This window comes from Procambarus clarkii, chromosome 38 (genome assembly GCF_040958095.1).
Source record: "Procambarus clarkii isolate CNS0578487 chromosome 38, FALCON_Pclarkii_2.0, whole genome shotgun sequence".
NCBI classification, from domain to species: Eukaryota; Metazoa; Arthropoda; class Malacostraca; order Decapoda; family Cambaridae; genus Procambarus; species Procambarus clarkii.
In genome coordinates, this window is record NC_091187.1 from 12,888,149 (window position 1) to 12,911,358 (window position 23,210).

The 23,210-nt window shown below is 44.8% G+C and overlaps 2 protein-coding genes across 6 annotated transcripts in view; one reads left to right on the top strand and one right to left on the bottom strand.

Annotated features, from left to right (window-relative positions):
- Positions 1-718: 718 nt before the first annotated feature.
- Positions 719-16,220, top strand: LOC123771955 (uncharacterized). Of its 3 annotated transcripts, none has more exons than XM_069337723.1 (4): positions 719-764; positions 9,805-10,002; positions 13,319-13,488; positions 13,919-16,220. In XM_069337723.1, exons 3-4 carry the CDS (start codon positions 13,327-13,329, stop codon positions 15,497-15,499), a joined length of 1,743 nt encoding a protein of 580 aa, XP_069193824.1. In that variant the 5' UTR covers positions 719-764; positions 9,805-10,002; positions 13,319-13,326; the 3' UTR covers positions 15,500-16,220. The 3 variants fall into 3 exon arrangements, with proteins under 3 accessions (XP_069193824.1, XP_069193823.1, XP_069193825.1); XM_069337722.1 differs by having other exon boundaries at positions 722-777; XM_069337724.1 differs by having other exon boundaries at positions 748-867; positions 9,874-10,002.
- Positions 16,221-19,906: 3,686 nt separating this feature from the next.
- Positions 19,907-23,210, bottom strand: part of Art7 (arginine methyltransferase 7) — a 30,777-nt gene continuing 27,473 nt past the window's right edge. For all 3 annotated transcript variants that reach the window (XM_045764792.2, XM_069337726.1, XM_069337727.1), the window contains exons 13-15: positions 22,665-22,892; positions 21,137-21,412; positions 19,907-20,145 (exon numbers count right to left, since the gene is read on the bottom strand). In XM_045764792.2, the coding sequence (XP_045620748.2) occupies positions 19,966-20,145; positions 21,137-21,412; positions 22,665-22,892 (684 nt within the window). In that variant the 3' untranslated portion in view covers positions 19,907-19,965. The remainder of the gene's footprint in view (positions 20,146-21,136; positions 21,413-22,664; positions 22,893-23,210) is intronic.

Genomic DNA, 23,210 nt, shown 5'->3' on the forward strand with positions numbered 1-23,210 from the left:
TTGAGAAAATTCCCGTTTTGAATGAACAGCATGTTAAAATATATGAATGCGTCTGTGGGGTCGACCGCTGAATGTAATGGACTTGCGTCGAGGACGGGTTGTGTGTTTCGTGTGTAAACCGTTTTTCATTCATAAACAGCGGGTTTGGCGGGTGCATGGAATGGACTTTGGGTCTTTGTTTATAGGACGGGCTGGAGCCAAGACATGACAACAGCCTTGTATGTGTGAGATCATAGTTCGAATCCTCCTCTAAGTTTAAACAAATGTTATTACACATGCTATTGGGAGCTGCATGTTATAAAACATATTGTATTAATCGCATTGTATTCAATAGCAATAATAATACTGTTACGGTATCGACACCGTCGCCGGAGTATGGAGTGGCGATTTCTGCGCCATCTATGGACCTGCACTCCAACTCCCCGGTATTGGGTGCTATGCAGACAACGCCATCTGTTGGTGGTGGCGTGGCAACGGTGAAGGGCTCCGGTTTCCTGCCTCAGTCAGAATGTGAGATCGATGAGAGATGACCTCTGGTGGGTGGCGTAATGATATCAACACCATCTAGGTTGTGGCTATAAATTACAATTTCAACTTCCCGGTGGAAGGGTGTTATCCTAGTTAGTTATCCAGTATACTGTCTAGCTAACGACGCTTTATGTTCACTGAGGTGACATAAGGAGGCGATTGCATACAAGAGGGCAGTTCACCTTGGGCAGTCCAAGACCTCTTGGTCCTGTGAGAGGACAAAGTGTCCCCCGTCGGTTAGAATAGTGTGTTAGTGAACAAATCCACAAGGGCCGTGACGAGGATTCGAACCTGCGTCCGGGAGCATCCCAGACACTGCCTTAATCGACGTGTGATGATGTAAGGGCGAAGAGGGAGAACGGCCTATTGACATAGCTCGGGTGCAGGGGGGGGGGGGGGTTGTGCAAAAGCCTGGTTTGTGCCTCGGAGAAGCTACGGGATCCAGTAAGTTCAGTAGAACTTCGGTTTCAACCCTTTTAACCGTCGTAGCTCAGTCGATTAAGGCAGTGTCTGGGATGCTCCCGGACGCAGGTTCGAATCCTCGTCACGGCCCTTGTGGATTTGTTCATTTAATGCATCACGTTAGTGTGATCTCTGTGTGTAGTGTGTTAGTTGCTGCTTTATGTAGTGTTGACGGGCCCACATACCCGGGATTGGCCAGGAATAGTTACGCGACGACAGTGGTGCTTCTGTTGAGAAGTGCTGCACGAGAGCTGCTGGAGACTCCTGCCAGGGTGCTAGCTACCCCTGTATGTGACTGTGCGAGACCCCTGTCAGTGTGTGGCTGACACCCTCTGCCAGTGTTCATCTGGAGGGCGGAGATGGAGTATTGGCACGTCGTGTATGCGATACAGTGTGTGTGGACTGGCCCATGTTAAAGAAGGTGAACTCGCCGGTGTTTGACATTAAGTGTGGACGACGTGTACCTGGAAAGTGGATTCACCGGGATTGATTAACACAGCCATTGTATTGTGTCCTGCGTGAAAACGACACTTTGTAAACATGTGTAGTAATACTTTATTATAATATATATAATGGTGAAGGTGTTAATATATGGGTGAAGGTGTAATAGTGTATTGTTTATCCCTTCCCCCCTGATTGATTTAAGATTAAGACACCCAAAAGGTGGCACGGGCATGAATAAGTAGTAAGTAGTGGCCCTTTTGAGCCATTACCAGTATCAATAGATGATACTAGAGATCTGTGGAGGTGCGACTGCACCCTGCGTGACGGGAGATGTCTCCCGTCAGACCTTCCTCCCTTTTATTCTATGCGCCACTACTTGCCACAGCCAGTTTCTCGAAAACTTCCCACCGACTTGGGGTTGGATATAAAAATTATAACGGCAAGAACCCAGTTACTGGCCCAAAGTGGCCGTAACAAATACTAATAATGAACAAATCCACAAGAACCTAGATAAGGATTCGAACCTGTTCCCTGGGTGTTCCCAGACTCGCTCTAGTCAACTGTACATGTCGTGGTACACACTGGTTCGAACCCTCACCGCGGCCCTTGTGATTTTTTTCATTTGATATATATCACGTTGTGATATCTGTATGAATACTAATAATACTGGTGTATAAAGGTCTCGGTACACGCCAACACGAGTATACATGTTTTGGTGTGCTTGGAAAACATGGCAAATTACCACATTCTCCCGCCATGACTTGGTGGGAGGAATCTTGAGCGTTTAACCTCGTCCTCCTTCCAAGGAACTGGGCCAGTCGACTCGTCTTGGCCCGCCTCCCGCACGTCATTGTTCCACGGCTTGTACAGCGTCGTCCCACTCCTCCTCCTGCCGTGCGTTAACTTGTCCCATCCGTTCAACTTGCGTTGTTCCCGTGCAGTCTTCATATTGTCCCCATGCGTTGCTGTTAATGTTTCCCAAGCGCTTGGGAAAAGTTGTTCACGATGTCCCTCACGTTGCTTCATGCGTTGATTGCGCTTCCCTTGCATGTTGTGATGTTCCGATTGGTACTAAATATACGTTGGGCCTGTGGGTGTGTACGCCCCCTGGGGACCCCTGGGGGTGTACGCCCCCTGGGGACGCGTGGGGGGTGTACGCCCCCTGGGGACGCGTGGGGGGTGTACGCCCCCTGGGGACGCGTGGGGGGTGTACGCCCCCTGGGGACCCGTGGAGGGTGTACGCCCCCTGGGGACCCCTGGGGGTGTACGCCCCCTGGGAACCCGTGGGGGTGTACGCCCCCTGGGGACCCGTGGGGGTGTACGCCCCCTGGGGACCCGTGGAGGGTGTACGCCCCATGGGGACCCGTGGAGGGTGTACGCCCCCTGGGGACCCCTGGGGGTGTACGCCCCCTGGGAACCCCTGGGGGTGTACGCCCCCTGGGAACCCCTGGGGGGGTGTACGCCCCCTGGGGACCCGTGGGGGGGTGTACGCCCCCTGGGGACCCGTGGGGGGGTGTACGCCCCCTGGGGACCCGTGGGGGGGTGTACGCCCCCTGGGGACCCGTGGGGGGGTGTACGCCCCCTGGGGACCAAAAAGCCGCAGTTCCACCCCCAGCACTCACAACTAGGTGAGTACATGTACGTTGATGACCCGTGGGTGACATCAGTGATGTCCCCACCATCAAGAGGAGTGATGTAGGGTCAGTGCCTACATCACCCCGCCCCCCCCCCCCTGTACTCCGTTTAGCATGAAGGACAGAAGCAAATTTGTCTTTCAACAGTTGGTTGTGGAGTGAGTGACGGCGGCGGCTGGCGGCACAGAGGAGGACAAGAGTCGGGTCCAGCGGCGGCTGGCGGCACACAGGAGGACAAGAGTCGGGTCCTGCGGCGGCTGGCGGCACACAGGAGGACAAGAGTCGGGTCCAGCGGCGGCTGGCGGCACAGAGGACAAGAGTCGGGTCCTGCGGGTCATTCTGTGCCGCGAGGACACCGCCTGGGGAGGACGCAGTACCTCCAGTACTGTCACAATGGCTCGAATCTATTTTTTGTGATGATCTTGTAGTGGGGAACGAACACGTGTTTTTCTTAACAGGTGTTGATGGTGACGAGTCTGTTGACACATGTTGTGTGGGGTGGGTCCTGTGTACTCGCCTAGTTGTGCTTGCGGGGGTTGAGCTCTGGCTCTTTGGTCCCGCCTCTCAACCGTCAATCAACTGGTGTACAGGTTCCTGAGCCTATTGGGCTCTATCATATCTACACTTGAAACTGTGTATGGAGTCAGCCTCCACCACATCACTTCCTAATGCATTCCATCCGTTAACTACTCTGACACTGAAAAGGTTCTTTCTAACGTCTCTGTGGCTCATTTGGGTCCTAAGTTTCCACCTGTGTCCCCTTTGTGTCCCACCCGTGCTAAAGAGTTTGTCTTTGTCTACCCTGTCAATTCCCCTGAGAATTTTGTAAGTGGCGATCATGTCTCCCCTTACTCTTATGTTTTCCATGGATGCGAGGTTCAGCTCCCTCAGCCTTTCCTCGTAATTCATTTCTCTCAGTTCTGGGACTAGTCTGGAGGCATGCCTATAAATCTTCTCTGTCTTGTGTTTAAGTAGGTATAGACTCCAGGCTGGAGCTGCATACTCAAGGATTGGTCTGACGTAAGTGGTATACAGGGTCCTGAATGATTCCTTACACAAGTTTCTAAAGGCAGTTATAATATTGGCCAATCTAGCATATGCCGCTGATGATATCCTTTTGATGTTGACCTCTAGAGACAGGTTCGGTGTGATATCAACCCCCAGATCTTTCTCTCTGTCTTTGTAGCGGGTTGTGACACAGTGGGCCACAGTGGCCCACACTGTGACCGGGGGGCCACAGTGTGGTGTAGCCCCACACTGTGACCGGGGGGCCACAGTGTGGTGTAGCCCCACCCCACATTCCTCACCTTCATGTCTAATGGCCTGACGTCTGGTATGGCTCACCTGTGAGACCATACAGTTAAGGGTCAAAGGTCTAAGGGTTAAGGGTCACTAAGGTGGCCGAACACCATTACCAGCATCAAAAGGCTTCACAATACCCGTACCATTGACTACTATAATAGCATCATATCTATAATCTTAGAAAATAGGTGTGGGTCACTTACGAAACCTATCAATCTTTCCCCACTCATGGCGGCTTTGTTGACATATATTCAACAGGTTATGAGCTCCGCAGCACTACGAGGTTGTTTATAACAATAACAACTTTGGGTTGTGATCGATCATTGTTATCATTTTATTAATTCTGCTAGAATATACCTACTTAAAATTATCTGTTAGATTAAGGACCTGCCCGAAACGCTGCGCGTACTAGTGGCTTTACAAGAGTGTAAACACTATGCTATGTATCCTCACAAACCCAATGTACCTTCTTGTATATAAATCAATCAATAAATCACATGTCTGTGCAAGAGGGACGTATCCACCTCTCCAGCCTCGGCTCTCAATTTGATTAAAAAATCTTAATAAAAATAATCATATCTATACCATAAACGCTGTAGGCAATTAATGGCTCAATATAATATATAATTTCTGTGCTTACTATCTCGCCATTATAAGACGTTATTTTATACATCACATACATATAAAATTCTATACAATTAGTATTCTATACAAATTCTATACAATTAGTAGTGGTAATGTCTTCACACAGACTTAATAACAAAAGATAAAAATCCATACTTGTGTATTTGTGAAATTTATTATTAAATTTAAATTATTAAATTTTGCCCCGAGGGGCGAGTTTATTAGGCAGCGCCACTCATCCTGTGAGTGGACACACCGCCATAGTGACAGTATTGGGCAGCGTCACTCATCCTGTGAGTGGACACACCGCCATAGTGACAGTATTGGGCAGCGTCACTCATCCTGTGAGTGGACACACCGCCATAGTAACAGTATTGGGCAGCGTCACTCATCCTGTGAGTGGACACACCGCCATAGTAACAGTATTGGGCAGCGCCACTCATCCTGTGAGTGGACACACCGCCATAGTGACAGTATTGGGCAGCGCCACTCATCTTGTGAGTGGACACACCGCCATAGTGACAGTATTGGGCAGCGCCACTCATCCTGTGAGTGGACACACCGCCATAGTGACAGTATTGGGCAGCGCCACTCATCTTGTGAGTGGACACACCGCCAAAGTGACAGTATTGGGCAGCGCCACTCATCCTGTGAGTGGACACACCGCCATAGTGACAGTATTGGGCAGCGCCACTCATCCTGTGAGTGGACACACCGCCATAGTGACAGTATTGGGCAGCGCCACTCATCCTGTGAGTGGACACACCGCCATAGTGACAGTATTGGGCAGCGCCACTCATCTTGTGAGTGGACACACCGCCATAGTGACAGTATTGGGCAGCGCCACTCATCTTGTGAGTGGACACACCGCCATAGTGACAGTATTGGGCAGCGCCACTCATCCTGTGAGTGGACACACCGCCATAGTGACAGTATTGGGCAGCGCCACTCATCCTGTGAGTGGACACACCGCCATAGTGACAGTATTGGGCAGCGCCACTCATCTTTTGAGTGGACACACCGCCATAGTGACAGTATTGGGCAGCGTCACTCATCCTGTGAGTGGACACACCGCCATAGTGACAGTATTGGGCAGCGTCACTCATCCTGTGAGTGGACACACCGCCATAGTGACAGTATTGGGCAGCGTCACTCATCCTGTGAGTGGACACACCGCCATAGTGACAGTATTGGGCAGAGCCACTCATCCTGTGAGTGGACACACCGCCATAGTGACAGTATTGGGCAGCGCCACTCATCCTGTGAGTGGACACACTGCCATAGTGACAGTATTGGGCAGCGTCACTCATCCTGTGAGTGGACACACCGCCATAGTGACAGTATTGGGCAGCGTCACTCATCCTGTGAGTGGACACACCGCCATAGTGACAGTATTGGGCAGCGTCACTCATCCTGTGAGTGGACACACCGCCATAGTGACAGTATTGGGCAGCGTCACTCATCCTGTGAGTGGACACACCGCCATAGTGACAGTATTGGGCAGCGCCACTCATCCTGTGAGTGGACACACCGCCATAGTGACAGTATTGGGCAGCGTCACTCATCCTGTGAGTGGACACACCGCCATAGTGACAGTATTGGGCAGCGTCACTCATCCTGTGAGTAAACACACCGCCATAGTGACAGTATTGGGCAGCGCCACTCATCCTGTGAGTGGACACACCGCCATAGTGACAGTATTGGGCAGCGTCACTCATCCTGTGAGTGGACACACCGCCATAGTGACAGTATTGGGCAGCGTCACTCATCCTGTGAGTAAACACACCGCCATAGTGACAGTATTGGGCAGCGCCACTCATCCTGTGAGTGGACACACCGCCATAGTGACAGTATTGGGCAGCGCCACTCATCCTGTGAGTAAACACACCGCCATAGTGACAGTATTGGGCAGCGCCACTCATCCTGTGAGTGGACACACCGCCATAGTGACAGTATTGGGCAGAGCCACTCATCCTGTGAGTGGACACGCCGCCATAGTGACAGTATTGGGCAGCGCCACTCATCCTGTGAGTGGACACGCCGCCATAGTGACAGTATTGGGCAGCGCCACTCATCCTGTGAGTGGACACACCGCCATAGTGACAGTATTGGGCAGAGCCACTCATCCTGTGAGTGGACACACCGCCATAGCAGCATGTACATTATGTAAGGAATTTACACAAAGTCTTTGGCACTCTCCTGAGTGGTTAGTCAAGAATGAGACTTAACAATTCAACGACTATGATGCCTTAGAAGTACGACTTAGCATAAGACGTTGAGATTGATTGATTTGATTGACGTTGAGATGCAAGTCTCATCCTAACCACACACTCAGACCTTAACAAGGCACTCGGGAGACTGCGGTTAAGACTTCGTGTCAATTCCTTTACATAAATTTCACAAATATCCAAGTGTTGGTTTTTTATCATTATTATTTTTTATATATACATTCTTCATCGTGAAGTTTTACAGTGAGATTCGTCCACTTAAAATCTATTTAAAGCCACAAAAACGCAATTTGAACAGAATGCACTGTGTGCTGTGCACAGAATGCACAGTACAGAAAACACTGTGCACAGAACACAGCAATTTGCAATCACGGGTGTGCAAGTTGGGCTGTTCATACACGTGGTGTCAGTTCATTATCAGCAAGCCACAGTGTGGCCCTGGTAAAACACAACATTGTCACTACAAATACAACATTTATATATTACATTATATATATATATATATATATATATATATATATATATATATATATATATATATATATATATATATATATATATATATATAATATTAGTCGAGGATTGAACGCCGACTCTTGGCTATTGTGGCGTCTAGGAAGTGTGCTAATTTACAAACACGAAATAAACTACCGTAAGTAATGAGTGGAAAATATACTATGCATGAAAGAATGGTTCATTCAGTGGTGTGAGCGACGGCGAGTGACGCGGTGAAGCACTTGAGTACGGGACAAGGAGCAGCTTGTGGCTCTGTTTGTGTTCTTAGTCGTGCCAGCTGACGACGACGACAGCCTAAACTGTCGTACACTGACCCAGAGAGAACTGTCGTACACTGACCCAGAGAGAACTGTCGTACACTGACCCAGAGGGAACTGTCTTACTCGGACCAGAGGGAACTGTCGTACATTGGCCAAGAGGGAACTGTCGTACATTGGCCAAGAGGGAACTGTCGTACATTGGCCAAGAGGGAACTGTCGTACATTGGCCAAGAGGGAACTGTCGTACTCGAACCAAAGGAAACTATCGTACACCAACTCACAGGGGACTGTTTGTACACGGATCCAGGGGAAATTACCCTCCACAGACTCGGTTCCGTCTGAGTCCGTATACGATATAAGCATCTCGCCCTCAGTGGTGGAAACCGACGCAAGACACTGGGGAGGGAAGTGTTTATGTTTGGTGGGGGAGAAATGTTGCCCCTCGCCCTCAGGATGTATGGCTGAGAGAACACTCCTGTGAATCCCTTCAAACCGGACGTTGCAGCTTAATCCAGGATATCAGTGTACCATGTGGTGATAAGATACTTGACAGCTGTGATAAGTTTGATTTAATGAAGTTTGTTATGATTGAGTTGTAACTCACTGTGGCCCTTAGTTCGAGTCCCTCTCCTGGCCCGTTCCCATCATTTGCCCTTACTCACCTTCCTCCTTCCTCTCATTCTCTCTCTCTCTCCCCCTGCTCCTCCTTCCTCTCTCATTCCCTCCTCTCTCCCTGCTCCTCCTTCCCGAGCCTTAGCAACAAGTATCAATACACGAGTGACGTCATAGTCATCAAGGTTTTGTTGATCAAACGGCGAGAGACGTCCACTTGCTCGACAACTTCACAGCACTCTATCCACCAGCGCCTGTCTGTCTGCCTGTCTGCTTGTAAGTCTGCTGCTTGCCTGTCTGCCTGCCTGCCTGCCTGCTTGTCTGCCTGTTTGCCTGTCTGCCTGCTTGCCTGTCTGCCTGCATGCATGCCTGCCTGCATGATTGTCTGCTTGTCTGCCTGCCTGTCTCTGCCTGCCTGCCTGCCTGCCAGCCTGCTTGCAGGCAGGTGGCTTTTCTTATATTCTTGTACAGCCACTAGCACGCATAGTGTTTCAGGCAAGTCCTTAATCCTAATTTTCCCTGGAAATACGATCCGCCAAATCGTTTAACAACCAGATACACATTAACTGATGAGTGAACAGAGATGTACAGTTAAGGCTTGGCGCCTAGTCAATTCTCCCCGGCCAGGATACGAACCCAGGCCAAATTGCTCGCGAAGCGCCGGGGGAGTGTTTTACCATTGCGCCACGGAGACTGCTTATAAACCGTATGTAGTGTACTAAATCCGATATTGTTTGAGTTAGAAAAACACTGGCCGTCCCAGACAGCCAGAATGGTTCCCCCACTTTGTACCCGCAAGATAACACAAGTTGAAAGGTTTGGTAAATGTTAATCTCCTTGTCTGACGATCTGTTCACTTGAGACAGTTAAGCAAGTCCCAGCTGCGTCTGGGTACACGTGACAGGATGAACAACCCAGCGGGTTTTCTTCCTATTGGGGAGTGTTGTACATGGCGGTATGTTCACTCACCAGATGAGTGACATTGCCAAATGAATTCGCTCTTAAGAGGCAAAAATATTTAAAAATTCAACCTGCCACTAACTAGTTTCTTGTGAGGCTAGGATAAAAACTTATAATTATAAAGTGATTCAAACTTCACTGAATTTGTTTTTACCTTTACTAAGTTTATTGCAACCAAATATTAAGCCCGATAAATAAAAGTGTTCATTAAACTTCAACCAATGTTCACAGCAGAACTTGAGAACGGGTTGACAAGATCAGCCTCACGAGGAAAATAGTTGAACACAAACATGATATCAACAGAGGTCCGGTAACCATGGCGACGGAGGACGCTGGCTGGGCCGGGAGGAGACGCCTATGGCCGGAGTGTTGACTCAGGCTTCCCGCCGTACCTGTGATCCTGTCAATTACCCTCCAACCTAAGCTTTACCGGTGAGTGTTACGTTGTTACCTTTGGGTACCGGCTGCCAGAGTCATCATGGATGTCACGCTGGGAGTTGGAGATGCTGTTATATCTTGGTGTTTAAGAATTATACATCCTAAATATCTGCCGGTTTTATCACGATGAAATAGAAAATATTGACTTTGGATACAAGTATTAGCCTTCAAGTTTGTAGTCTATAATTTTATGTCATAACGCTAGATTTCGATTTAACTTTATCAAGAATTATACGATTAAAAGTATTTATAGACAAAATTACATAAATAGACTGCGTTACAATTTGCTTTGGAGTGAAAAGGTAATTATGAGAAGAAAGCTCTAACCTATTATATTCCCTAAATACTATAACTTCTATATAAACCCCCCTATAGATCCTGTATAAATCCTATATACTATAAACAAAAATGACATAGTTGTTAAAATATTCATAAATAGTGGAACGTATGGCCACCCCATCACTGTGTACAAACTGGGTCAGATCAATAGCCTCAACAACGACACATTCTCCAGCACAACGACACATTCTCCGGCACAACGACACATTCTCCAGCACAACGACACATTCTCCGGCACAACGACACATTCTCCACCACAACGACACATTCTCCAGCACAACGACACATTCTCCACCACAACGACACATTCTCCAGCACAAAGACACATTCTCCACCACAACGACACATTCTCCAGCACAAAGACACATTCTCCACCACAACGACACATTCTCCACCACAAAGACACATTCTCCACCACAACGACACATTCTCCAGCACAACGACACATTCTCCACCACAACGACACATTCTCCAGCACAACGACACATTCTCCGGCACAACGACACATTCTTCACCACAACGACACATTCTCCGGCACAACGACACATTCTCCAGCACAACGACACACTCTCCACCACAAAGACACATTCTCCACCATGTAGCAGCTGGAAACCCGACATGATTGACGCTAGAAGCACACACACTTAGCTTAATGCTGGTGTTATCCCGGCCAGTAAAGCTCTTATCCAAGTTATTATAGGTGATATCCTGGGACAGTATTGGTGTTATCCCAACACATCCTCCTGTTTAGATAGTACTTTTCGTAACTATGTGCCCCATAGTACAAACACTGACATACTAAGCAATTAGATAGTAGAATTTGGTACTATTCACGAGTCTGAAAAAATGAAGCTAAAAAACAAATATTACTAGGCCTAGTATAGCACATATGTACTATATTAGGCCTCAGATATCGTGTATTAGGCCTAGGAAGGTTAGGTTAGTTTAGTTTCTCTTTGCAACATAAATAATCTCCGGTTTGTCGAAATTCAATAGTGCAAATTTCTAATTTCAATTGCGTTGTACGTCCGTATATGTACTATGGTCCTCATCGTTTCTATACTACCAAAACAGGAGGATAGGCTGGTTATCCTGGCCAGGAAGGGTGTTATTCATGCCAGTAGAGGTGTTATCCTGGCCAGTAGAGATGTTATCCTGGCCAGTAGACGTGTTATCCTGGCCAGTAGAGATGTTATCCTGGCCAGTAGAGGTGTTATCCTGGCCAGTAGAGATGTTATCCTGGCCAGTAGAGGTGTTATCCCGGTTAATATAGTTTTGGTAGCATGCCTCACTGAGGTCATTCACTTCAAAACAAAAATATTTCTCGTCAATTTCATTTATCTCGGGAGATAATTGTTATTGAATTTACTATGATATGCCACTAAGCCACTAACAAGTGGCAAGTGATCACTGATAGCGGCAAGATAGCCACTAACACTAGTGGTCTCTCGTCGAGGCGACTAGTGTTAGTGGTTCTCAGGTAAATACTATGCCTAAAACCACTAATACGCACAGCGTTTCGGGCAAGATGTGGACAAATAAACTTTTAAAACTATGGCTAGAGAAAGCAGACAGAGGCGGAGACAGATACAGACATACAGAGGCGGAGACAGACACAGAGGTGGAGACAGACAGAGGCAGAGACAGAAAGACAGACAGACATTCTTTCTTCCAGACTCGAGGAACTCGACACCTTGTTTACATTGATCAGCTGGCCGCGTGGTCCCCTCCCCCTCCCCCCCTCCATGAGGAGACCATTCTATGACCTGAATTACTGCTATTACTTGTAACTTACGCTTGATACCGGCACAAATTCAACTTAATTTTGTTGTATATGTACGGTGTTCCTTACCTGTTATGGAGCGCCTTCATTAGTCCTTGATCTCTGACGTAGGGTTTCACGAAGCACAATTCACTCGTTAGCAAGAAACAATGGTCATTAATTACTATCAGCCGTTGGCTATCCTTCTCACGGCTATTGATTTTGTCTCATCTATCACTTAGCAGGTCTATTGAGACCCCCTTTATGTCTATTTATATTCTATTCCATGTGTTTCAAATCACTTAATTGAGGTCAGCTGCGATGCAACGCCCGCTCACACACGAATCAAAACTTTTTTATTTTTTCCAAAAAAGTTGATGTTTCTCACACAGAGAAAGCACTACTGACACTGTCACGCTGCCCAGACACTTCCTTGACACTGTCTCGGTGCCCTGACACTGCCTGCTTACGTCTGGGGAGTGTCGGAAACGCTTATTATACACTGGACATTGGTGCTTCTCCCTCCTGCTGAGCTTCTCCATCTTCACCTCTCCCCACGCTATCTTCAGTATACGAACTGACGCTTAATATTTGATTTCTTGTTGGCAACATATTAGTCATTGTATTCGTTTATTATTAGTCACTGTATAATGATATTAGTCAATGTATAATATTAGCCAATGTATAATGATATTAGCTACTGTATAATGATATTAGCCAGTGTATAATGATATTTTATTTATTTTTTTATTTATATATACAAGAATTCTTACATTTGCTACTTTTTTAAATTATGATATTATCTACTGTGTTATGACATTATCCCCTGTATTATGATATAAACCATTATTGTGTTATGATGTTAGATAAAGTATTATGACATTATCCACTGTATCATGATATTAACCACTGTGTTATGATATTAACCACTGTATAATGCTATTGGCCGCTGTTTTAAACTATCCTTTCCATCGTGTTTGAATCATCAAGACGGAAATGATTGTGAATGAGTATAATTTATTTATTTATATACAAGAAGGTACATTGGGGGTTAAAGAGAATACATAGCAATAATGATTTTACATTCTTGTAAAGCCACTAGCACGCATAGCATTTCGGGCTGATGGGTTTGAAGATACGGGCATAATGGGGTTGAAAGGTTTCAAAGAGATTGGATACGTTTGTGATTTGTTTTCCTTCGGACCTTAGAGCAAGTGATGCCGCCCCTGAGGTCTGTGACCGCGTTGAAGGCGGCGTGTGCGGACGTGCTGGCCGCCACCCTGGCGGCGGCCTTCGTCAGCGTGGCGGGAGGCGGCCTCTGTGGTGCCGCCAGGCGCCTGGTCGGCCGTCCCAAGAAGTCAGGGACAGCAAGAAAACCTGTGAGATTCATCCATAGTTTGACCACCTTAAGATAACTGTTGATACAATGCTCGAGTGTTTTCAGAATATTATATTAAATTCATTTCATATACATGTATTCAGTTCATCACTTTGGCATTTTATATATTTTAAAACAAAACTTTGGAACTTCACCTAACCTAAATGGGCCAATTATTCCTGCTTAACTTTAATAAATTCAGTAGATTTTCGATGACTTATCATTCATATATGTTTATATAAAATCGTGATGTTTATCAAAATTACCATGAAGATACAGGGAAAATTAATAAAGCAAGCCTAATCGGACGCAGCGAGCCTTGCTAACTCTAGCCTCGTCTGATGGCTCTGCCTGAAGATTATATATTTAAGGCATTCATAAGTTCTTGTGAATGTTATTCAGCGTTATAATACTGGCTTATCCTGTTGTAGGTGACACGAGTAGCTGACGGCATCCTGGCAAGCAACCCGACCACTCAGATCATCAAGATCCAACAGTACTTGGGCCAGGGAGTGCCCAAGGACCGCCGGGAGGAGGTTCTGCAGAAGGTGCTGCTGCAGGTGGCACAGATGTTGACCAAACTGGGCACGAAGAAGAAGTCCAAGGATTTGGGTTTTGGCCTGACTGTTCAGAGACTGGAGCAGGCGCTGGGTTACGCCTTGGTCACCCTCCTCGACCCAGTAGTAACTAAGCTGGATTTGACACCTTTAATTCACCACACCATGAAATGGGTTTCCACATGCAAGCTTAATAATCGTGATCCAAAGGAAACAAATGCGATTGATACAGTGAAAGTTGAAAACATTCTTATCAAAATCTTCGGCGAAAATGCCCAAAAACTCGGTAGTTTGACATCAATTCACTGGCCGCATTTGGTATCAGGTGAAGTGATAAGGATAATTGGACGTCACTGCAGGAACCTTCGCCGCCTGAAACTTGCATGTAAATGCGACGTCACCGCTGCTATGAACACCGTGAAGGAAGACCCGGCTGTCGCCCGACAGGAGAGGGAGCTGATGAACTCTCTAGGGGCCCTGTATGATCGAGCACCCGGAGACTTCTCAGGTACGCGGCCAGGGGGCTGTCCCCACCTTCAGACACTAGTGCTTCCCAGACTGGACGACGAGGATGGCAGTCTGGCTAAACATGTGGCCAGCGCGCTCTGCTCCTTGAGAGAACTGGAAGTCATTTCTGGTGCCCCGATGTTGGTGAGTCTCGCTCTCTTGAAGAATGAGCGACAGCCTCCTCGGAAGTTGATCTTAAAACATCTGAGCGACATTGATACTTATAACAGGAGACCTATGCCAGATTTGTCATATTTAACAAATCTTTTACCGCAGCTCAATAGTATCGAACTCATAGTCTCTCAAGGAATAACAAGGGCAGTAACCGAGAGTTTCTTCAATGTCAAATCGCTAAAAATTGCACAGCCAGACTTCCACCTCAATGTTCGTAACTTTAAGTGCCTGGAAACGCTGGATATCAATCTGGAATTCCAAGTTGCCTGGCCTTTACTGTTTTCTATAAGTCGTGGTCGAGTGCAGGTTAAAGACCTTACTCTCCGCCACCCAACCTTCCAAGTTGTACAAGAGTACGATAACTGCTCTCTGAGGATCCCGACCCTTCGCTCTTTTACCCTTGTACGTTCCAGTTTCATCGAGTACAACGCGTTTAAAAATCTTGTCATTGGCGCCCCTAATCTTGTCAGTCTTTCCATCACTCTCTCAGACGACAGGAATTACATAGTAGACGAATTTCGCGACGACCTGATTGCCTGCGTGGCTCCTCTCTTGCCAAATCTTGAAAGCTTTACGGCCGAATGTCAGTACAAACATAATCTATATAACCAACTGAATTGCATTCTGACCATCGAGTCTGCCAACGTCCTGTGCGCCAACTGCCCACGCCTTAAACTCCTCGGACACCTGGACGTTTGGGACCTCGATGATAAAGATGTAAATGACCTTATAGAGCGTGTAAAAGCCAACAACTGGGACCTGGAGGTGGTGTAAACTCACAGCTTCCGTGTGTTTGTAAACATGATGCTTTGAATACGCATGTTAATCACAATAATGTGATATATCTATGAGAAATCTTTGGAGCAGGATGAAGGATCGAACTTTGTGTCCTGGGTAACCCCAGAGGCACGCCTTAACCCATGGACATTGGAAGGTTATTTTACCTGAGATCTACTGGATTTGGGAGGATCCAGGCGACAGGGTTAAATAACGTGGTTAAATAACCTTTGCACATCATAGTCCACGGGTTAAGGCACGGGTCTGGGGCTACCCAGGATGAGGATTTGATACTCGTCCTACTCAAAGATTTTATCAGTGTCTAAAAATTATTGAGATGATAAAATATTGTTATAACATACAATTTGAGCCTAAAGACAGGTATATTATACTGACAGGTGATATTATATGTTTCCCATAAGTAACGCCTATACCCTAATATAATAGGCTAAGCCTATTTTAAGTAGTAATAATACGTAGTAATGCAACTGTCATTAATTATCTAAGATTACTGAAACTGCTTGCTATATTGATTTCTAGATCATAAATTCTCTTATTTCAAGATAAGATATACTGTATTGTGTCAGTGTATATGAACAAGTATTTTTAATATAATTTGCAATCAGCTAATTAAACAAAAACTGAGAGATTAAACAAACTCATAGAGATCTGGAACAATATAACAGTTGTGCTTCCAAAATACAGAATATGATTCAGAGTCTGCTCCAGATGAGCAAATTTTGATTTCCGTATATTTCTTTCTAGGTATTTTCGACTTCCTAAAGCAAACAATCGAACACATCATGATGCACATTTGAAAACATAAATATAGACAATGCTCTGTCTATACTGTATTATAATATAAAGCATAAATACTGAATTCTTTACTTTAATGAACATATTAATTTAGTCTTGCAGTTAGACACAATATTTGTTTCTAGCAGTATTTGCAAACTGCTTGATCAAACTCATTAATAATCTTTACTCTTGAGAATTTTCTGACTTTAGCCGAAGTCTCTTCTATGACTTTTTTTTTTTTTTACACAATAGAGTACAGGAGCAGACGACTGCTGACTCCTGTTAGCAGGCTGAGAGCTTTCCCTTCCCATAGCTCATGGTAAGCCTTACCCTACTAGTTTTACACACAGGTGGGTACAGGAGCAGACGACTGCTGACTCCTGTTAGCTGGCTGAGAGCTTTCCCTTCCCATAGGTCATGGTAAGCTTTACCCTACTAGTTTTACACAGGTGGGTACAGGAGCAGACGACTGCTGACTCCTGTTAGCAGGCTGAGAGCTTTCCCTTCCCATAGCTCATGGTAAGCCTTACCCTACTAGTTTTACACACAGGTGGGTACAGGAGCAGACGACTGCTGACTCCTGTTAGCTGGCTGAGAGCTTTCCCTTCCCATAGGTCATGGTAAGCTTTACCCTACTAGTTTTACACAGGTGGGTACAGGAGCAGACGACTGCTGACTCCTGTTAGCAGGCTGAGAGCTTTCCCTTCCCATAGCTCATGGTAAGCCTTACCCTACTAGTTTTACACACAGGTGGGTACAGGAGCAGACGACTGCTGACTCCTGTTAGCTGGCTGAGAGCTTTCCCTTCCCATAGGTCATGGTAAGCTTTACTCTACTAGTTTTACACACAGGTGGGTACAGGAGCAGACGACTGCTGACTCCTGTTAGCAGGCTGAGAGCTTTCCCTTCCCATAGTTCATGGTAAGCCTTACCCTACTAGTTTTACACACAGGTGGGTACAGGAGCAGACGACTGCTGACTCCTGTTAGCAGGCTGAGAGCTTTCCCTTCCCACAGCTCATGGTAAGCCTTACCCTACTAGTTTTACACACAGGTGGGTACAGGAGCAGACGACTGCTGACTCCTGTTAGCAGGCTGAGAGCTTTCCCTTCCCACAGCTCATGGTAAGCCTTACCCTACTAGTTTTACACACAGGTGGGTACAGGAGCAGACGACTGCTGACTCCTGTTAGCAGGCTGAGAGCTTTCCCTTCCCACAGCTCATGGTAAGCCTTATCCAACTAGTTTTCCTGGAACATGACCAGCCAATTAGTGATTGGCGATACATAAAGGGGGGCACAGATGGAAACAAAGTATACATATGAGGTACACAGACATTGTAAAATCAGACTGGAAAAGATCATCAGGGCAAATGGGGGGGAGGGGGACTTTTGACAAGCCCCCAGCTTCTTGTCCTTGTCGAGGCCACTAGTGTTAGTGGCCCTCAGGGAAATGGGTAAATTAAAAGATTTTTGTGTCAAGCGTAAACAAATGCGCTAAAAAACGTGTAGTGGTGAATTCCATACACCACTTCATATACTGTATAGATACAACAGAACCCAATAGGCTTAGGAACCTGTACACAATTAGATTGAAGGTCGAGATATAAGACGAGAGCTAGACTAATCACAATTAGGAGAGCATTTCTGACCTAACCAATCTTATCCTCTTTTTTTCTACCCAACACCCACACCACTTTTCCACCCACTCCTCTCTCGTGATTGTGAGAATTGAATTTCAGCTTTCGATCTTGCTTCTCGACCCAAGCTTTTAAGTACAATAACTTTAATCTGTTGCATCACATTTTGTACTCTGCAAGAAGGTATCAATTCTTCTTAAGTACACTCATCGTTCTATACATGGCACCTTGTCTTGAACCACTCAAAGGCTAGGTAGCTATGCACAACGGTTACAGTATTCAATTTTGTTGGAACGTCTATTTGACAGTTTCATTTCGTGGCTTCTGCAGAAAGGAATAGTTGTGCTATGGTTATTGCTACTCTGCTACTTAGTACATCATCGTTTGCAAACTCCAAAATCACAAGAAGCATTATTATTAGTTCTTATCAAGTTCTAACATCTAATCCAAAAATATCAGAGTACTGATATAAGGTAACAAGATATTGTTAATATAAGGTACAGTAATGTTGAAATAATAACATCTGTACAGCTTTAAATGTATGTGCTAATGTATTGTTACCTCTCCTTATTAGTGTTTTTTTTTTTTGGGGGGGGGGGGGGGGAGGTTTAATGAGATATTATTAAATGAATAGGAAAAATATAGCTAGACAATAAGTAACAACAATGTGGCTGAAAATTAGACACCCAACCTACAAATCTGAAAATAATGGAACTCATGACATTTCGGTTTGTCCTGAACCATAAACAAGTTGAGCCACTTGATAATGGTCCAGGACGAACTGAAAAGTCTTTATCAATTACTTCACTTTCAGATTTGTGGGTTGGGTGTCTAAAAAAGATCTAACTGCATGAGTTGTCTGACTTGACCAGGCAGGGGGAGGTAGTTATCAAAAGATACGAAGCCAGGCAGAAGGAGTATTACATGAACAAAAAAGTTCTATTAATACAGTAGAAAAGTGATAGTGGCAGTAGGGTGGGTGCCAGGAGACTATAATTACAGCTGGTAGCCACAATATTGATATCTTTATTAAGTTAAGATTTTCAATTTTAATCAGACTTATTACATGAACCCTAATCTCTATCAGTGTGTTCACCAGAAACTGTGTTTTTAAGCAGAGGCTTTACAGCAGGAGGAAGATGATGAGGGGCTAAACTGTCACTCAACCTGTCATAACCTTCACAGGAGACCAGTCATGTACAGTAGTATTCCATGCCCATGTGCAAATCTTTTAAACTGTAAGCCACATGTTATCCACATATTACTGGCTACCTCACTGGTGCCCCAGGAAGGTTAAAATACAGATTGGTTGCTTCCTATTGTGGGCACTACAACACTATATGGTCTCACAGGTGAAGCCACTGCTACCATACAGAGGTTTGGGTTCGACTAGGCGAGGATTCCTTAAAAAGATGGAATTTTAAAAACTAAGAGCCATGTGAAAACTACCTGTGTTAACTGTGGCTCTGTTGGCTGAGATTATCTCATATCAGAGAACACTGCATCAAAGTAAATCTTGTCCTGGTGATGTGGTAGCAAAGTTTCGTGCATATAGTATGAATACCAATACTGTACTCTATAGTGTCCTTCATACAAAAGTACTTCTCACTTTTTTTTAGTTTTAAATATTTGTGCATAGAAGGAATGAATATTCCAAAACACATACACCAAATTATGAAAATATTCAATCCTATGTTACAAAAATAAAGTGACAGGCACAAAGGTAACTATCAAAAGGAGGCATCAAGCCAGTGACGGGCAAGTTGTTCTTGCACACTGTTTATAGTGGCACTCCTACCATATAATATATATGCAGTAAACATTATGAGTATTTGAGTTACATTCATTCTTTGCAATACTAGAGAATGCTAATAACTTTATCAATTGCTATTCATACCAATTACTTATTTTGTAATGTCCCTTGACATCACTGACTACTAATTTTAGGATGAACATGAAAAGAGAGAGCGAGATTAGATAATTTTATCTGAATTGTAACAAAAAATTATAATGCGTTTCTTCGGCTGATCAGCTATCGCTGTCTTCACCAGAACCTGTATGTTTTTTGATCTGGAAATCAAACCCCAGAGTCCCATCACAGGGCTGGAATGTAACAGAATAGTGGAGTCTGCATGGCTGCATGTTGTCAACGGTCACAGGCTCTCTGAATAGGTACACCCCTTGTCGGCTATATACATCCCATCTGATCTGTTTAAACAACAAGAAATTAATTCACTTGTGTGCAAGAGAAAACAGGGTTACTTATGCATGCAGACCATCATATGAAATATAGCAATGGACAAGACTGAGTAGAAGCAGACTGTTAGGAGGGAATAAATGATTGGCTATTTATTTATCAACCATTCAAATTATATTTACGTATGAAATGGCTGTAATGCTAATCCAATTATTTTGGGAATGGTAGAGTCCACATGACATTAACAGCTTTTCTTGTCATTTGATACTGTAACCCACATTTAATATGCTTTTTATTGTTTCCTTACAGCGTCTCGTCATCTATACATATGAGATTTCTGTATCACTCATTTTCTTACTTTAACCAATGACTATTGATCCCCTTCTTTTATTTTTCTACCCTTACCATTACACTTTTACTTTCCTATAATCATGTCATTCATCTCACTCCCTGCCCTCCCCCAAAAATAAGCTTTCTTTTTGTCCCAAGAATTTGGTCGTATTTTTCTTTGCTTCCTTTTGCTGACATATACATTCATCCAAACAGTACATTTAAGACACATCATAGATCCCAAAGCCATCACGTGGCAAACACCTCCATAAACATACACAGTGTACTTATACTTCTCCAATGCCTCTTTCTCCTAATTTATTCATATACAACACCTTTCATCACTTTTTTTGTTTTAAACTTTTTAATATTTTCACTTACAATGTACATGCATTTTGAGTCAATTCAGAATGCAGGTTCTAAATGTTCTAAATATCTGAAAGAATTTTAAATGACTAGAGAAGGTCCTAGATTCATTTAGACACAAGATGGACATTAGGTAACATTGAACATTTATGTATCTAAAATGGGATTATGTAAAATTATTACACAGTAGAGCACTGAAAATCCACAAAGCCAGGCACCAATACATTTTGAAGCAAGAGACTGTTGCTTAATTAAAATGCTTAATTACCAAATGAAAATAAGATATATATTTTTTGTATTACTTACATATTGATCTAATTCAACTGGTTCTACAGGGCCTGTAGTAATAATATCCTCAGTTTTATCAGTCATATGCCAGTCTGCCCAGAGAGCCATGCCATTGACCAGACCAGGACTTGGCAGTGGGATTGAGCCAACACATATCACAGGATTGTCTGGAATGGTGGCAGACAGGTCTAGCGTTAAAAGACAAACAGGATGTCCTCGGGATTTAGCTGGATATTCCCAGAGGGGTTGTGGCTCGACCCTCTCATCTGCTTCTTCACAAGCCGACTCAATTAGCTGAAATGAAATCGTGTACTTTAAATGGAAGAATAAGAGGAGTTAATTTAAGAAATTTACACTTATGAATGTATGCTATGGATGCAGGAAGGGAGTGGATGGTTCAAACAATAAACAATACAGAGTGTGCTTTTTTCCCAGACCAGCAGCAGGTAAGGGATAGCAACCACCTTGACTATGGAGCTCCTGGACTGTTTACCCTGAAACCTTACACTTTATGCCCATGATTTTTGGGCTGTTTGCCTCATTGTCTTGGTGTTGTGCCTCGTGACCTCCGAGCTCTGCATTCTGGGGCTGTGATGTGGGTGCCCAGGGAGATTCCTGCAGGTTGTGTGCCACATCTTTTCCAAGCTCTGTTCCCCAGGACAGAGGGCCAGGTCGCGGGGACATTGAGCCCCAAAATCATCGCAAGGTAAGGGTGTTCATCCTCGTTTCTATATTACAGCTTCTCAAACTCTGGGCCCTTTGACCAATTTTCCGTGGGTCTTTTGGACTGGGTAGTCCTGGCCTTAGTGTGATCTGCTTCTTGTCTCTGGGTTGTGCCCTTGAGGTTTTCAGTAGGGGTGCTCACACCATCCTGCTTAGTGGTGGTCTCCTGTGCTGCTCAGCCCAGGCTGGGTGTTTCACACCTCTGGTCTGGGTGTCCCAGGTCTCAGGGGCTGTAAAAAATGTATGCTCAGGCATCAGGGCTGCAAACTATTGTTTGTATTGTTTACCTCTTTCCATTTCCTTCTTTCAAGAAATGGGTTTGTTTGTTTCATTTGAGATTTCTGGTCAGTTTTCCTTGTTTTCTGAGTCAATCTTCCCTCATCTCATTAAAGACCTGATTCTCAGAGAACTGGTACACTCTGAAGGATTAAGAATATTAGTGAATGCGCTCTGGATAGCTACTGAGGAATCACCTGATATTGACACAAGAAAAGTATGAGACCAAAACAGCAGTGCCAAAGCAAAAGAGTGAGGGGAGATTAGAGATAACGTGATGTCTTGTGCGGGGCAAGCAGGAAAATTCTGAAATATATGCATCAGTTAAAACAATAAAATAAAAATCCAGCTTAAAAGTGTAGCCAAATATAACACGTTAAAATGCAAAATTTTAACCCAAGTCAATAGTGGGACATTTATAAAGCATACACCTTACAATCCTTACCCACTTGGTAGAACTTAAAACATGTACTCGCCTATCGGTGATTACAGGGGAGTGAGATCTATCTCTTTAAGCCTCTGTAAGTAAGCAATAATATCAAGTTACCTTATCAAATATATCCATTTTGAATCCATTGCACTGATGCAGTGGTGCATGAATTTTCCACAGGTCTCTGTATTGCACCGGTACCCCCCAGATCGTGGCAGTGGCTGGGGTTCTAACAGCTCCAGGAGTTAGGAGATGAAGGCAGCTGTTGCGCATGTACCAACAGTACAGGGAATGCCACGGCAAGAGAGAGGTCGAGAAGAATGGCTCGCTAAATGTTACACTTGCCTGAAATTCAGCAAGAAAAAGTACACATTAGATATATCAATAAAAATAAATATGTTTGGTGCAGGACCTCAGCACAGTGTATGCCAAGGATAAACATCAGAGGTATCAACAGCCAGAGGGCCTCTCCTGAAAGCAGACATCTTCTTAGCCAGAAATGAGAGGGAAAAAAGCTCTCACAATAGAACAATCACCAGAGCCAAGTAGCATAAGTTCACTAACCCAATTTTTGGAAGGCAAAGCCAATAAAGAGCCTCCTCATTAAAAAGTGTATGTTAACTATACGAACAGTTCTTGGGAAAAGGGGAAGACCCTCAAGAG